This window comes from Dendrobium catenatum, unplaced genomic scaffold (genome assembly GCF_001605985.2).
Source record: "Dendrobium catenatum unplaced genomic scaffold, ASM160598v2 original_scaffold_273153, whole genome shotgun sequence".
Classification (NCBI taxonomy): domain Eukaryota; kingdom Viridiplantae; phylum Streptophyta; class Magnoliopsida; order Asparagales; family Orchidaceae; genus Dendrobium; species Dendrobium catenatum.
Genome location: NW_021591549.1, coordinates 318,270 through 335,398, shown reverse-complemented (window position 1 = coordinate 335,398; position 17,129 = coordinate 318,270). Strand labels below are relative to the sequence as shown.

General features: G+C 35.8%; 1 protein-coding gene across 7 annotated transcripts in view; it reads right to left on the bottom strand.

Annotated features, from left to right (window-relative positions):
• LOC110094827 (protein PTST homolog 3, chloroplastic) overlaps positions 1–17,129 on the bottom strand; it is a 57,616-nt gene that overhangs the window by 32,674 nt on the left and 7,813 nt on the right. For all 7 annotated transcript variants that reach the window (XR_003699935.1, XR_003699936.1, XR_003699937.1 and 4 more), the window contains one exon: positions 5,455–5,509. Coding sequence is in view for 4 of the 7 variants with exons in the window: in XM_020820159.2 (XP_020675818.1) it covers positions 5,455–5,509 (55 nt within the window). In the remaining 3 variants the exon portion in view is untranslated. The remainder of the gene's footprint in view (positions 1–5,454; positions 5,510–17,129) is intronic.

Genomic DNA, 17,129 nt, shown 5'->3' with positions numbered 1-17,129 from the left:
TAATGCACTGGTGTGTAAAGCTGCAGGATTGTTGGTGGAGCAAACTTATCCTCATATATTCTGGACTCCATGTATTGTGTACACTTTAAATCTTGCTCTAAAAAATATTTGTGCAACAAAGAATTCAGAGGCAAATGAAATCATATATACTGAATGTTTTTGAATAACAGTGGTTGTAGATGATGCTATTTTGATCAGAAATTTCATTATGAACCATTCAATGAGTCTTTCAAAGTTTAATGATTTCTCATATATGAGAATGTTAGCTATTGTTGAAACTCGTTTTGCCTCTGTAATAATCATGTTGAGAAGATTCAAACAAATAAAAAATGTTCTTCAATCTATGGTGATTAGTGAGAAGTTGTCTTACTATCGAAAACATGATGCTGGGAAGGCAAGGTATGTGAAAGAAAATGTCTTAGATGATTTGTGGTGGGATGATGTAGATTATATTTTGGCTTTCGTTGATCCGATTTATGACATGTTGAGAGAGGCTGACACAGATAAATCATACCTACATTTGATTTATAAGATGTGGGACTCTATGTTAACAAAAGTGAAAGATATTATATACAAACATGAAAGAAAGTTACATAATGAAGACAAATTTTTTTAGCATTGTCTATACCATTCTTGAGGATAGGTGAACCAAAATCAACACACATTTGCATTGTTTGACTGATTCATTAAATCCAAGGTACATTTGTATTCATCTTTTAAATTAATTTTAAATTTCTTGGTAAATAAATAAATAATTTTATATGTTTTGTATTATTTGAAGGTATTGAAGTAAAGAATGGCTTCAAGAAGATCCTCAATGTGTCTCACCACAAAAAGATTTAGAAGTGTCAAATATGAGAAAGATATGCTTGAAACGATATTTTCCAAATGAGAAGAGACGAAAAATTAATATAGAACTTGCAAAGTTATTTGGATATTTAGAGGATTTTGATAATAAAGAATATTTGGTTGATAGATGGAGGATGGATTCAAAAATGTGGTGGTTGATTCATGAAGCTTCAGCACCGCTTCTTCAAACTATAGCAATAAAACTTCTTGGTCAAGTATCATCCTCTTCTTGTTGTGAGAGAAATTGGAGCACATACTCATTTATTAAATCAATGAAGAGAAATAAAATAACTCCACAACGGACTGAAGATTTAGTTTGTGCATACAAATCTTCGTCTTCTATCAAGGAAAACTCCACTTTATATAATAGGTGATAACAATATGTGAGATGTTGCTGGAGATGGATTCGAGTGTCTTGATGATATGGGATTACTGGATGTTGCAAATCTTTCTCTAGATGAACCAGAGTTATAAGCAATGATATTCAATGATAATGACATTGAAGGTCAAATACCAACCTCTGAATCTAATTTTATCATTCTCTCTATTGAGTAGTTGGACTTTCATGTTGTACTAAATGATTTTTTGTTTATATTTTTATGATTGTACTAGACATTTTGTACTAAACATCTTTATGTTATAAGCTAAACAAATTATTATGATTATGATTTATTATTTATTGCCATTTTTAACATAATGTTACCTTAATTTCTATATATTATATTAAAAAATTATTATGTCGTGCCCACGCCGCACAAGTGTCCTATATTTTTAAAAAATGTCGTGTCCCGTGTCCGTGTCGTGTCATGTCCATGTCGCCGTGTCCGTGTCGGTACATTATAGAAGCTAAGTGTAGTACCCGAAATTTTCAAGTAAAAATAAAAATTTTCCTAAATTAAATTATATCCCAAAACACCAACTTTCACGAAAATCAGCAAAAATTATTCTATTGTGTTCTACTTGTCAATTAGAGCAAATTGGTATATAGAACTATGTGCCAATTTGTAAATATGTGAAATTTATGGAATTAGTGTTGATTTGCATTTTTTTCCTAAAGTTTTTAATTAGAAATATTGTTCATATATAAAAATTAATGTAGCTGGGTAGGAAAAATTTTGGGGTTTTCCACTTAACAGGCCATGCAGCGGCCTTGTCTATGGGCATTTAAGTAAAATAAACAGTCACAATTAAATAAATTACATCTCCGTCTCTGTCGAAGCCATAAACCTCTTGTGCTGGAAACTCTCTTAGGGTTGTTGGAGTTCGACTAAGGGCTGGAAGCAAGGAAGGCCGAAGGGTTGAGGTGAGGAATCCGGTAGAAGAATAAAATGAAAGGGCGAAGAATAAGGAAAAGGTAAGAAATGTAATTTTGGTAGATTTCTTGTTTTTGTTTGTGTAAAATTTCAAATTTAGATTATATCCAATTGTTATTTAGGACTCAATTGGTATATGACGAGGAAAAGTTTTGAGGTAAAAATATTATTTAGAATAAATTGATTTTATTTATATGATTAGAAAAATAAATTATAGGAATATAAAAGAATTTAGCAATTGTGATGTGTGAGTTGTATAGGTAATTTACAAACGTAAAAAATTACGAGGTGTTAGAATCAAGGAGGCAAATCATCGCGGTGGTAATAAATACAAAGTTTTAATTTAGAAAATAAATTCTTTAATTTTATATAAAAAATTAAATTTGAGCCAAATGAAGTATGAAATACATTGAGAATGAGTATCTTGATCAACTATATCAATTGTTCTATTTAAGAGATGAAATGTATAAAAAACTTAAAAAGTGCATATATATTTAGTGAAGAGTCATAATTCATTACTTTATGTCTTCTACCCTAGAAAAATCATGGCAGCCCTTGACTAACCAATCCTAATTTCAGAATCAGAATTTTGTATGGATTACCCATATTTTATAGTTGGTTCATTAAGAACTTCAGTTCTATCATTTGCCTCTTTGACAATTATTATTAAAAAAAACAAATTTGTTTAGACATCTTCTACTTTCAAAGCCTTCGAGCAAATAAAAGTGTCATTACAATATCACTAGTTCTAACACTCCATAATTCTTAAGGAGATTTTCTAGATATCCTATTATGTCATTGGTGTTGGAATAAGAGACGTTATTATCCAAGACGGCCACCAAGTCGTCTACTTTAAAGGGAAATTGAATAAGAATAAATGGAGAATACTACACCTAAGATAGAGAAGTATATGCTCTCATTCAAGCTTTAAGATATTGGCAACGTTAATTAATACCAAATTAATTTATTTTCATTTATAATCACCAGGCTTTGAGATATAAATACATAAAAGAAGTTGAGTAGTATAAATGTCAAATGAATTGAGTATTTCAGGATTACAATTTTATCCTGAAAACCATACACATGCATTCAAAATAAAGTTTTGGGCATAGCATCATTGGTTTCTATTTTTTTAACTTCTATGCACTTTATTTGCCTGATTTTGATAAAATCAAATAAGAGTATTTGACAAGTCATAACTTTCACCTGATTTATCACGATCACAAAGATATGTCATATTCCTTACGCTACCTTTATGGTTCAAGTTGGATATCTTTATAAAGTTAGTAGGTTTTGCATTCCTAAGTCCTTTCTTCATGATCATATCTTTGGAAAATATATGTTGGGTGATTGATATATACTACGTTTGCTTGAATATAGGTTTTATTGGGCGTCGTTAGGAAGTAGTACAGCAATGTCGTTAAGTTAGTGCACACATGCATTAAGATGCTTAAATATATGATTTTGGTATTGCATCTAAAGGAAATGAATAATTGTTTTAATTGGTGGTATGTGCATTATAAATTTTGTTTATATGCTTCATTTATTCCTTAGAATCATTTGGTTATTTTGGAAATCATAGGTAGCACCCTTACTGTCAAGCTGGCTTGTTACTAGTCAATTTGTGCTCTACATCGCGTTTTTTTTTTGTGTCATGCCAGCTCACTTCCACTGGCTACAAATGTTTCCTTGATATCCACTCCATCTGTTTCGCCGATTGTTTGGGAGAATCAGGGTCCTAGTCTTCGGCCTATCTCTTCCTCTCGTTTTCCCATATAGTTTCAGCAACGTCATGTACCAATTCAACACAAGCTAGCAACATGTTATAAAGGTAAACAAATGCACATTTTCTCAAAGTGATCTTAGAGTTTGCATCCATTTTTTCTTTCTTCTTTATTAGAAAGATTTAACACTGCCGTTGTCAGGTCCCAAGTCCTGGATAAGAAAAGTAGAGGGTTGCGTTAAATAGTCGACAGCCAGTGTAAAACTTGTCGAACAACAATGACATGAATCATTTAAGAAATTGTGTTAATGCTAGGGCGTCCCCTGGAAGCGACGCGCTGTATGGCCTGAATACAGTGACAAGTGTGCAAGGGCCGCTGCACCGGCGCCCGGGTTGCATGTTTATTGTTCATATATTCATAGTTGATTTAAGATTAATTGGGGATTATAGAGTTGAGCTATTATTCAAAACTCTTTTCATGAAAATCATAATATGTGAATGGTTTCCAAATATATTTGCTCAAGTAGTCCCCTCATCTTGATTGTTTGTGTAACAAAACTTGGATTAATTTTTTAACACTAAAATTCACAATTTTAACTAATCCACTATGTATTCTCTTAATTTTTGGCAAGTATTTTAAGTAGATACTGCTATAGTGAAACTATCCAAGCCATCAGTGGCTAGGGTTTTAGTTGAAATGAACATTACTGACCATTTGGAGAACATGATTTAGATTAATTCCACTTCTCCTGGCTACAGGCAGAAGGTAAAATTTTAAGACATTCTTTCTTATCATTTTTCTTTCAAATGTTTTTGTTAAAACTTACTAGGATGTAACAAGGCAAACTAGGTTACAGAAATCTTTTAGGAATCAAGACGGTGGAGAGTATTCAACTAATAAAAAGGAACATTTTACTGTAATGGTGCTAGTTTTAACTACTACATATCTGGTGTGTACACAAACTTCAAATCAACGTTAGATTATATAATAGAATTAAAGCATGCCATGGTTGTTAGGCCAATAGGAATGATTAGCCTGCAACTACTCACAAGATTATTAATTCAAATCCTCCAGAGAATTTTATTCCTAATGGGTATCATGTTGCTGGGGATATTGATAATCCAAACTTGGTTTGTTCGCTCTAATATTAGAATTTCTAGTACAAAAGAGCTAATGGACAAAAAGCTTCAAAATGCGATGAGGGGCAGAAATGACAACAAATTATATTATTACTCTCAAAAATTATACAAAACTGTAAGTTCTATATTTCTTCTCTTCTAACAGAAGGGCCATGCTTCATTGTTATCTAGTTGCCCTTCATGGTGTGTTTTGTTTTTTGCTCTTTCATTTCGCAGTATTGTGCACATGCAACGTATTACACTGTTTTCATTGATTGTTAATAAAAGCCTTTTTCTTTAAGAAAATAAAAATAATCACAAGAAGTAATTAGGATTATTACACTTAATTGTAAGCAGGAGATAACAAAGACCAAGTGTTTCAATTAAACGCAACTACAAAATGGTTAAATGAAACTTCATTTAATTGTCTTTCACCCATTGGCAATATACCTGCTAGGTAGCTGTTCTTCCTCAAGGACATGAAAATCTCTATTAGTCCCAGAAACTGCAAAGAAGACAAACTGCAATTTGTTTAATATTTAATACAAAATCATGAAAACTGATGCTTGGGCTTTTTATAAGTTTTAAAATTGTCAAGTTCCTTTCGTTTGTTAATATAACCAGAGTTCATAGGTCCATATATGTGTACACAATTAGAGGGTATAATCATACGGTCAACTTCCGGAGAATCTATGGCATGAAAAACTATTGAGTTCTCCCACTGGAATTAACAGTTATAATAAAACTGAATAACCCAAAGCAAATTAATCGGAACTGTAGATGCAAACAAATAACCACTTAATAAAAGGAAACGAATAGACATTCATCCGTGTTTCATATATATGAAAGAAAAAAGCATTAGTCATAAAATAAAACAATGTTGCTAGTGATAGGCTATCCAATATAACGGAACTCAATAGCATAACCAACCCAACCAAACTATAGTTGATACCTAATTCTTTGATCCAAAAGAGTTATTAGATTTAGTCTTCAAAGTACTACCATAAGGATTACTCAATATGGTTCGATATTAGACTATCGGGTAAGAACTGAAGTCTAATAAATATTTAAGATTTCAGTTGTTAGGTTTAGAAAAATGATATGAGATGTCTATATTATGATATCCCAAATCTAACAAGGGAAGTCAATGAGAAAGAGGAGTAATCACATCCGGGCAAAAGAGAGGCTCCTAGCAAATTTCTAAGATGGTGAACTTTTATAGGCAAAAAAGAGGATACGATGAATTAAATCCCCCGTCAAAAAAAAAAAGAAGGGAAATATTGAGCACTTAAAGTAAGGACTTACACTCAAATATGTGGATACCTTTTAGTGTAATAATTAGAGTTTCATCCGGAACTCTAAAGTTAAGTGTGCTTTTGAAAGGGAATTCCTACAATGGTTGACCGATGGGAAGTCAAATGCAATATAAAGTGGTTCAGACACCAAGTCCCAATGCTTTACATGATTTTTTTTTAATTCCAATAATTATTGTAATTCTTTTACAAATTTCAAATGTTAGGAGGAAAGATGGATAGAATATTACTTGAAAAAGAAATTAAAAGTTAGTTAGGAAGGTGGTTGGAATAAAATTGATTGAGCATACCCATCTCCAAGCTTCATGTAAGGTAGTAATACAATTCAAAAGTGTGGTAAGGGTTTCCTCCACAAGTTTAGCATCATCAATAATTTCAAAGAAATGTTACCAATTGTAATAACCTGCATAAAACTTTTGTCACCTTCCTCATCCTCTCATAAATTTGACCTAAGTTGGCACATTTATAAGGTAAATCCTCAACTGGTAACATTTTTGTTCTCATCCTTTCAATAGCAATATAATCAATTTATTGTTCTTACTCTCTATAGAAAATTTATTGCATTTTTGTTCTTGATCTTTGGCTACTCACATCATCGTTTTTTTCTCATTACTTTCGGTAAGTATGTTAAAGTGTTTTAGAGAGGTTAATTTTAGCCTCAAGCATTGATTTAATACTTTTACGATAACCTTTATGATTAGGTTTAATAGTATAGACATCATTCCACAAGGATAACAATTAATTTAGGGAGATTCTGGTGTAATCTATGCTAAATAGAATGCACCTATATCACGGTCCTTATTATGAAAAACCTTTTAGTTGATATCCATTTGGCTTGATTAGGTTTAATCTAAAAAATTTTGGAATTTTATACCACTTGCTTTGAGGTAAGTAATTTTTATTTATTGAAAGATAACATACCATTCTTTGTTGAGGCACTATCCTTGATATTTGTAATAGGTTCTTGGATATTTTATAAATTGTCAGACATATACTTGTTATTCAGATTTTGATGCACATATTTTCATAGATTTTATTTAATGATCATAATGAAATACTAAGTAAAATGCATAGCTTTGTCTTGATTTGTTATTACAAAAATCCCTAAAATTGAAATGATTCATGTAGTATCAACATCCATTTCATACATGTTGCCTCCTTTGAATACTATAAATTTATTTAGAGAAATCATTTTTTATTATGAAGATAACATGTTTCATATTTATTATAAAACACTTGTTACATACTTACCGATAATGTATAGAATATATATATATATATAATGCAAGCAAAAAATAGAAAAAATCTAATTTTTGAAAGCAAAAGAAACAGACTTCCTAGGATAAGAAATTACATGCTTAATAAGACCAAACAACACCTTACAACTCATATTTAGAACATAAAAAAAACAAACACCTAAACTTGCTGCATTCCTTGATAAGAGAAGAAAGATACAAGTGGCGTCGAACTTGCGGATAGAAGAAAGAGGTAAGTGTGGGCTCCGAAAATTCGGCCCCGGCCTCCCCGCCGCGCTATTCTTATTCGGCGAGGGAGTTTTAACAAACTAAGTTCCGGGGTAAATTTTGGAAGGCAGATGGGTTTGTAGATAAGAGAGAGGAAAATCGAAGGGGCACAGAGAACCAGTCACGGGAAAAGGAACCAAGGGGAGGAAATCAAAGGGCCAAAGACAATGGGGAATGAACCAAATAAATCCTCATAATGAGCTAAAAAGAAATTAAATTATCCATTTTACTGAGCTGAAAAACAGCAACTCAAGCATTAATGAGCTGATACAAAGTAGCTCCACAGCCAAAAACTGAGAGTGAAGCCCCAAACCGAGAAGCAACCAGCATCCCAAGAGACAAGGTAATGTTTTGACCCCCCCCCCATGTGTTTATGTTTGTGTGCGTACGCATGAACGCCGCAATGGATGTGTAGATTGATAAAATCTTTTTTAGTATCGGCTAGTCATGCTAATGGGTTAAAAAAAGTCATTAAATCTATAGGTTGGCGCTCACGTGAAAAGGTTCGCTACTAAAAGAGAAGCATAAAATTAAATTAAATTGTTGCATAGATGAGGATGCTCAGGTGGATGAATGGCTTCACTCTCAGAGATAGAATGCAAAACGAGTATATAAGTGAAAACGTTGGAGTAGCTCCAGTGGTAGATAAGATTAGAGAGAGACTCCTTAAATGGTTTGGGCACACAAAACGTCCACATTCCGATAACTCAATAAGGAGAGTAGATGTATTAGATTCCTATGTTAAAAAGTTAGAAGTAGACCTAAAAAGACTTAGTTAAAAAATATTAAAAATTACCTTTTTTTATTTGATTTAAATGAGAATTTGATTCTTAACATGATGCAATGGAAAAATATGATTCATATAACCGACCCTACGTAGTGGGATAAAGACTTGACATTGTTGTTGTTGGCACATAATTTATTGGATTCAAGGTGTCATAGTAAAATCGACTATAAATATATTCAGATATAAAAAGAAATCATAAATGAATAATGAGTCAACCATAGATATGTATGTTTAAGCCTAATGTGGTTGCATGTTAATATATCATCATAGAAAGGTACTAATTACTATTTCACTATAAATGAACATAAAAATCACCATACTATAAATCATCTTAAGACGTGTGATACTAATTTTTATGTCATGTGATATTGCACTCATTGACCTCTGCATGTATCCTAGAATCCGATTTGATCTAATGAGACATCAATGGAAAGCACTTAATTGAATCGTAATGTCAACAAAAAACCACTCAGATGTTACCCAATTTGCAAGAATAAACGGTGGCATGTGCATCACGCCAAGATTACCTAAAAAAGCCCAGAGACCATCAAAACCATAAGCAAAAGAAAAAGAAGAAAATGCATCCACATGTGAGCAACGAAAGTTTGAGACTGTGAATGACAAGAAATTCACTAGAGAAGTCAACAACACAAATGCTAGAAAAATAATAATGTTTTATCTAATTAAACAATTTATTATTATTATTATTATTATTATTATTATTATTATATATATATAAGAACTGCCTCTTAATAGGAAACAATGGAGAAAAAGGATTCCTGTAGCCGACCCCATGTAGTAGGATAAAGATTTGATATTGTTGTATGATAATTAGGCTTAGCGTCCACGCGCTTCACAAGCAAAGTATAGTAGCACTCCCAATAAAAATTTCATATTTACAAAAATTTCAGTGAAATTAAATTTGGAGGCTATTACAAGCATCTCCTTACTCTCTCATGTATGTAATTCTATGGATGGCTCAATATGAAGATTGTTCGTAGATTCATGGACAATGTGATATTTGTTGGGGTTATTCAAATGGCTTATTTATTCTGATAATATTTTTATCTAGCTATTCCTCAAATCGTATTACTCAAAACTCTTCTCCAATAGTTAATACTATGTTGATGAATTCCCAAAGCAAATGCTTTAGTGTATGCCTTACCTATTACTCCCATTTGAATTGCTTTTCCTTATCTCTAGATTCATTATTCAACCAATCTATTACATACTCTCTTTGTTCCATTTTTTTTATAAACAACTTCAAATAAGATGTTGCTATTATTAGGCTTTCTAGGCTATTTGTAGCTACGATTATAATGCAAATGAATGTTATCATCCCTTGAAGAAGAAGATTTTCCTAGGTCTACTGCTTGTAGGTATTGGCATAAGGTGGATGTTGAAGGAATTCCTTCACATTATTCTTCATCCTAAATTTTTTGTCACTACTTCTCAGGATGTTTCAACCCAGACCCAGAACTACATAAACCTCCTAGAAATCGAGGCAGTGAAGAGCATTCAACAGACAAAAAACCAATATTCTAATACAATGGTAGCAGTTTTGTCTACTTTTGATCTAATTTGTTAACTTTGAATCAACATTAGATCCTTTATTGGAAGTAGTGCATTACTAAAAAGTTAGCCCAAGGGGTATGACTAGAACCACACCAACTAACAAAACTATTGATCCAAATCAACCTGAGATTTTTTCTCTTGATGACCATCCATAGTTGGGGATGCCCTAACTTTTGCCTGTTGACTTTAACATTAGCATTAAAGAGTTAACGGACAAAAAGTTTCAAATTACACAAGTCAAGAGAGGAAGAAGAAACTACAAGAAAGTATATCATCACTCTCTCAAATATGCAAGAATTTCAAGTTAGGCATTTTTAAGGAGGACCTATGGGGTTCTTAATCATTTTATGTTCTCATTGTTGTCATTTGATCAAAAGCTCCACTTTGAGTTGAATTTGAAATGCTGATTTTATTTTTTCATTTATATTTCTTTTATTTATTTTTTAATAAGAAAATACACTATATATGTGAATAAATGTTAATGTTACCTTATTTTGTGAAGTATTTGGGCCATATAAAGAGGTATCACTCGACCGCATTGTCAATTAATTAAGGAGTTGTTTGAAATACTTTCCCTCCACAAAATCTGAACCAAGTTTAATTCCCCCTCCCTCCTTTAGTGGTCGGCCCACCTTTCCCTCCATTTAAAATCTAGAGAGAAACTTCTTTCTCCCTAGAGAAATCACCAAGGGAATCAACTACGATCCTCGTCTGCACATCAATCATTCAACACCGATGAATGGCCGAACCATAGCTTGACTACGGATTTGCTTACGACGAGTACGAGAACGTCAACATCCTCCACTCTACCTTCTTCGATTTCAACACATAAATTGATAACTCTATTAAAGAGTACGTGCATCATCTTCACACTCTCGGAGGCAATCGCCGAGCATCTTGCCAACGTCCAGCGACAAATTGTTTCGAGACAATAGCAAGGGTGAACTTCTTCCCTTGTCAATTATCTTTCTAATCCGCTAACCTTGTAGGTGGTGATTTAATCACAAAGTTCTCGTGCTTCGCCCTCTGCCTCCGCTTGGTAAACGTAGGATTCGATTTTACTTTCTATGTTGTTTATATCAATGTTAGATTAGGGATTTTTGTTGAATGACTACTTAATTTGCATGTTGTTGAGATTCTAAGTTATTTTGATAATTTAAGTACTTAGCATGTGATTTGGCCTAAGCGTAGTTACCCCTCTTATGTTTTCTTTTATTATTTTGATTTCTAATAGTCTTAATTGTTATTTGTTCTTATCAAGATCCTACAAGTTCTCATCGCATTCATCAAAAGCATATTTAGTTCTGCATCATCTGGTATCAGAGCATGGTTTGCTCTTAGTGCATGTACTATGATCAATCGTAGAGTTTTCTTTATCATCTTTACAGTTTGCTAGTTGTTCCAACATTGCATTCCTTTGATTTAGCATCATTATGTTTGTTGTCCATACATTTACTGCATCTGTTTTGAAGCTATAAGTGTGCTTTCATTCATATAAATTGTTGTCCTTTACATCCTAGTCACCGTAGGTGTCCCGTATGAATCTCAATGGACCCGAAACAACTTGGGAGGGCTTTAGACTTACAGGTAGGTCAAATTAATACAATTAGCCAGCAACTCAAAGAGAATCAAGCCGACCTAGCTGAACTTCATAGGGACACAACTGAACGTTTCGACACATTTGAACGTTTTTGGGATCATCCAACCCCCTACACCCCATCTAGACCTCCTTCTATGTATGGGGATGATACCTACCAGGATGAGAGGCTGCATCGTGCCACTCATCAAGCTCCTCAGTATGGACACAACCATAATCATGACCCTGGCATACCACTAATGAAAAACATTAAAGTTGATGCTCCTACCTTTGATAGAACCCTCGATCCCCAGCGTTTCCTTGACTGGGTCAAATATATGGATAGCTTCTTTAAGTGATATAATATCTCTGAGGCTAGGAAGGCTAGTTTTGCCGAGATGAAACTCACGGGTAAGGCGAGTCAGTTCTGGTCCAATTTAGAAAGCCTTAGAGAAGCCCGCAATGAGTATTCCATTATTGATTGGTCATCCATAAAGCGTGAACTTAAGCAGAAGTACTTTCCTCGTACATTCCCATATTGTTGGATAGGTGGAATAGGCTGACTCAGGGCAACAAACCAGTTAAGGAGTACATCGCGTCCTTTGATGACTACCTGATTCGCTGCAAAGGGGAGACCTCTACCACCCCCGCGCAGATCATGTCTATATTTCGTATTAGGTTACAAGAGGATCTTCACAATGAGCTGTTTGTTCGGAACGTCACTACACTTGAGAACGCCTACAACTTAGTGTTAGATCTGGAGGAAACCCATTCCCAGCACCCGAGTCGATCCCATGATTCTAGGCTGGCCTACAGAACTTCTGGTAGTTCCACTCCTCACACTCCCACTGCCTGGCCGACCCCAGGGACCACCCACTGGTCCTCTTGCACTCGATCTGATTTTAGGAGTAAACCTCCCACCCCGGATACCCCTTGGTCTAGTCTCGGGACCAAGTGCTTTCGATGCCAAGGGTATGGGCATATTGCTTCTCAGTGCTCCAGTCCCTATAAAGTCTCGATTATCGAGGAGATCACTGAGGAAGATTTAGAGCCCGAGGTTGATCAAATCCACCAAGTAGAGGATGAAGGCGAATTCTTTGAGGATGATGATGACACTGCTGTCCTCCATTGCCTTCAGAAATTGGACACCTCTCCCATCTGCGTGGTGAGATGTGCGCGCTGTCACACTCGTCTCCCACCGATGACTGGCATAGGACAGCAATTTTTCACACCTACATCAAAATCAAGTATAAAAACTGTAAGGTCATCATGGATAGTGGCAGTTGCATCATTATTGTATCCTCCAGCATGGTGTCCAAGTTGGGTCTTTCTACCGTTCCTCATCCCAACCCTTATAAGGTAGAATGGGTCAACTCCACGATCTTGAAGGTGAAGGAACGAAGCATCGTACCTATCTCTTTTGCTGACTATAAGGAGAATGTTTGGTGGGATGTGCTGATTATGGATGTGGGACAAATTATTTTAGGTCGTCCTTGGATTTTTGACAACGATATACACATCTATGGGCGTTCGAACACCTGCGTGTTCGAATATGCGGGTAAAAGGTTAAGCTTTTACCATCGTAGCCTCGGGTTATGGATGACTCCAAATCCAAATGTTAAGTCCAAGAAAGGACTAAACCTGGTCATCGCCAAGGTTCTAGATTCTGAGATCGCTCAAGGCTCACCTCTGTATGCCTTAGTTGGTTGTGAGATTCCCAATGAATCTGACGAACCTATCCCTCAGAAAGTCCAATCCATTCTGGGACAGTTTGTTGATGTCTTCCCTGATGATCTCTAGATCAGTTACCTCCACTTAGAGACATTCAGCATGCAATAGACTTTATCCCTACAGCCTACCTCCCTAACCTGCCACACTATCGCATGAACCCCACGAAGCATATTGAACTCAAGAAGTAGGTAGATGAGTTACTGCAGCGAGGTTTCATTAAAGAGAGTCTTAGTCCCTGTCATGCCCCAAGATGCAACTTGGAAAGAATGTCGATTAACCCAGCCATTTACCAGAGTCATCTATAGTCTCCAATTATAGTCTTATATTGCAATTCAGAGAGGAACAGTAAGGGAACGAGATCTCACAATCCCTGCGCGGTGCCAGCCCTTCTTACTCCTAAGAAGGATGGATCTTGACGATTGTGCGTTGATAGCCGTGTTATCAACAAAATAACTGTCAAATATCGTTTCCTTATTCCGAGGCTGGACGATATGCTTGATATGATGATGGGTGCCACTCTATTCTCCAAGATCGATCTCAAGAGTGGATATCACCAGATCCAGATCCGACCTGGAGATAAGTGGAAAACTGCCTTCAAGATCAAAGATTGTCTCTACGATTGGTTATCCATGCCTTTCGGGCTGAGTAACACCCCGAGTACTTTCATGAGGATGATGCAAGTGTTGCGCCCTTTTATGGGAAAGTTTGTCATTGTCTACTTTGACGACATTCTTATTTACAGTCAGTCGATGAGTCAGCACTTGGACCACTTAAGGCAAGTTTGTGATGTCTTAAGGTATGAATAACTTTATGCCAATTCTAAGAAATGTACCTTCCTTGTACATTGTGTTATCTTTTGGAGCTTTATTGTGTCAACCCAAGGGGTCTCTGCAGATCCCGAGAAGATGAGGGCCATTGTAGAATGGCTTGTTCCTTAGAACATACAGGAACTCCGCAGCTTCCACGGACTAGCCACCTTCTATAGGAGATTTATCGGAAATTTCAGCACCATTGTATCTCCTATCACTGACTGTTTGAAGAAGGGTGATTTCCACTGGACCCCGGCCGCCACCAAAGCTTTTGATGATATTAAGAACAGAATGGTGGAAGCCCCAATGATGAGATTTCCTGATTTCTTCAAAGTCTTCGAAGTGACCTACGATGCTTCGCTGGTCTGAATTGGAGGGTCGTATCCCAGGAAGGTCACCCGGTAGCTTACTTCAGCAAAAAGCTAAATAATATTCGGCAGCGATATTCCACGTATGACAAAGAGTTTTACGCAGTGATGCAATCTCTTCGTTATTGGCGACAATACTTGCTCCCGCAAGAGTTCATCATTTTCTCGGATCATGAGGCTCTGCGTTATATCAACTCCCAAAAGAAGTTAAATGCACATCACAGTCGATGGGTAGAATTCCTTCATGAGTATACTTATACCCTTAGACATAAGACGGGAGTTGAGAATAAAGCTGCTGATGCTCTCAGTCGTCGTATGATAACTACCACTGAGATGAGAGCTGAAATCGTGGATTTTGACCAAATAAAGAGAAACTATTTGGAATGCCCTGACTTCAAGCAAACTTACTCTCTCCTATCCATGGGCAACACACGCCATGTAGACGATTTTCTTCTGGAGGATGGTTATCTTTCCGAAGCTCAAAAGCTTTGCAAATCTAGCACCTCCCTTAGAGAATTTCTTGTGTGAGAGCTCCACGCCAGAGGCCTCGCTGGTCACTTCAGACGAGATAAGACGATAGAAGCCGTGGAGTATCATTTTTATTGGCCCAGTTTAAAGAGAGATGTCGGTAGGATGGTCAGCAGGTGCCACAACTGCCAGCTGGCCAAACAACGCAAGCAAAATACTAATCATTACACCCCTCTGCTTGTACCCAGTTGTCCTTAGCAGGACGTTAGCATGGACTTTATTTTAGGCCTGCCAAAGACTATCTATAAGAATGACGTCATCTGTGTTGTCGTAGATCGATTCTCTAAAATGACTCATTTCCTACCTTGCTCCAAAACAGCTGACGCCTCCCACATTGCAAAACTTTATTTCAATGATGTTGTCCGCTTACATGGTTTACTCAAAACCATTGTATCAGATAGGGATGTTAAATTCACCAACTATTTTTGGAAGACCCTTTGGACGAAAATGGACACTAAATTGCATTTCTCCATAGTCTTTCATCCACAAACTGATGGTCAAATCGAGGCAGTCAATAGGAGCTTAGGCAATCTGTTACGGTCCTTGGTAGGCGAGCATATTAAGGATTGTTTCATTCTCCCAACAGCTGAGTTTGCCTATAATAATTCTGTGAACCAAACCACTGGCCTAAGTCCTTTTAAAATTATTTATGGGTTCAAACCTAGACAACCACTAGGCCTTATACCCATATGCTCTAGGTATAGGATTTCTGAGTCTGCATCTTCATTTGCATCACATATGCATGAACTTCATAAAGAAATTGCATGACAAATTAAAAAGAGCAATAATGATTATAAATTGTATGGTGATCTTAAATGAAAATTTAAAACTTTTAAGGTTAGTGACTCCGTGATGGTGCGGATTCGTCCGGAACGGTTCCCACAGAGAACAGTTAAGAAGTTGCATGCTAAGAGTGCTGGACCATTCAAGATAATTAAGAAAATCAATGATAATGCTTATGTAGTAGATTTGCCTGCATAATTCAACATCAATCCCTCCTTTAACATAGAAGATCTAGTTGCATATGAAGGTCTTGATTTCAACCCACCAAATCCACTCATACAGCAGCCCGATGTGACCCCACCATGTGAGAACCCAAACCTAGCTCCACTCCCAAATATTCTCAAATTACCCATGGCAGAAAAGGTGGACGCGATTCTGAGTGATAACATCATCTCCATAAGGGAAGGTGGACGACGAAGGTACTTGATCAGGTGGAGAGGCAAACCTGAGTTAGAGGATAATTGGTTGAATTGTGAGGAGCTACATCAGATTGACCCTGATGCATTGGAGATCTATGAGAGCGCCCAAGACGCTTACTCAACGGAATCGAGCTTTTTCCCACCACGGGAGAATGATGGGGGCATCGGAGCTTGGAAAGTCTATAAAAGACATGGCCTTCGATCTACGGTCATGATCAAGCCGGTGTATTTTTGAGTCATATTATGTATTTGTCATTTATTACTCTATGTTTGTATTTGTTTTTATTATTTTCCACTTTTACCCCTTATTAAAGGGAGGTCATGTGTAAGTCCAAAGGGCATTATTGTCTTTTATTTTTGAGTCCTTTATATGAGGCTATATCAACGTTTTAAAAGGCAAAATCGGGAATCGAGGCGTTTTGACTTAGCGAAGCGAGACGAGGCGTAAGCCTCGAGGCGGATCGAGGCGTAAGCCTCAAAAATTATAAAAATAAAGCAATTTAAAATTATGAATAATGACAAAAATGTCAAAAAATAACAAAATATTACAACAATTGTGAATTTGATGATTTGTTCTAAGATAACATTAGTATATTAAGGAAAAGAAGATTTAAAATAAACTCACTTAAAAATAAAACATCCCTTTAGGATCAAGACCCAATGCAGGCTCATCATCACTTTGATTTTCTTCAAAAGAATAACTTTGTACTGCT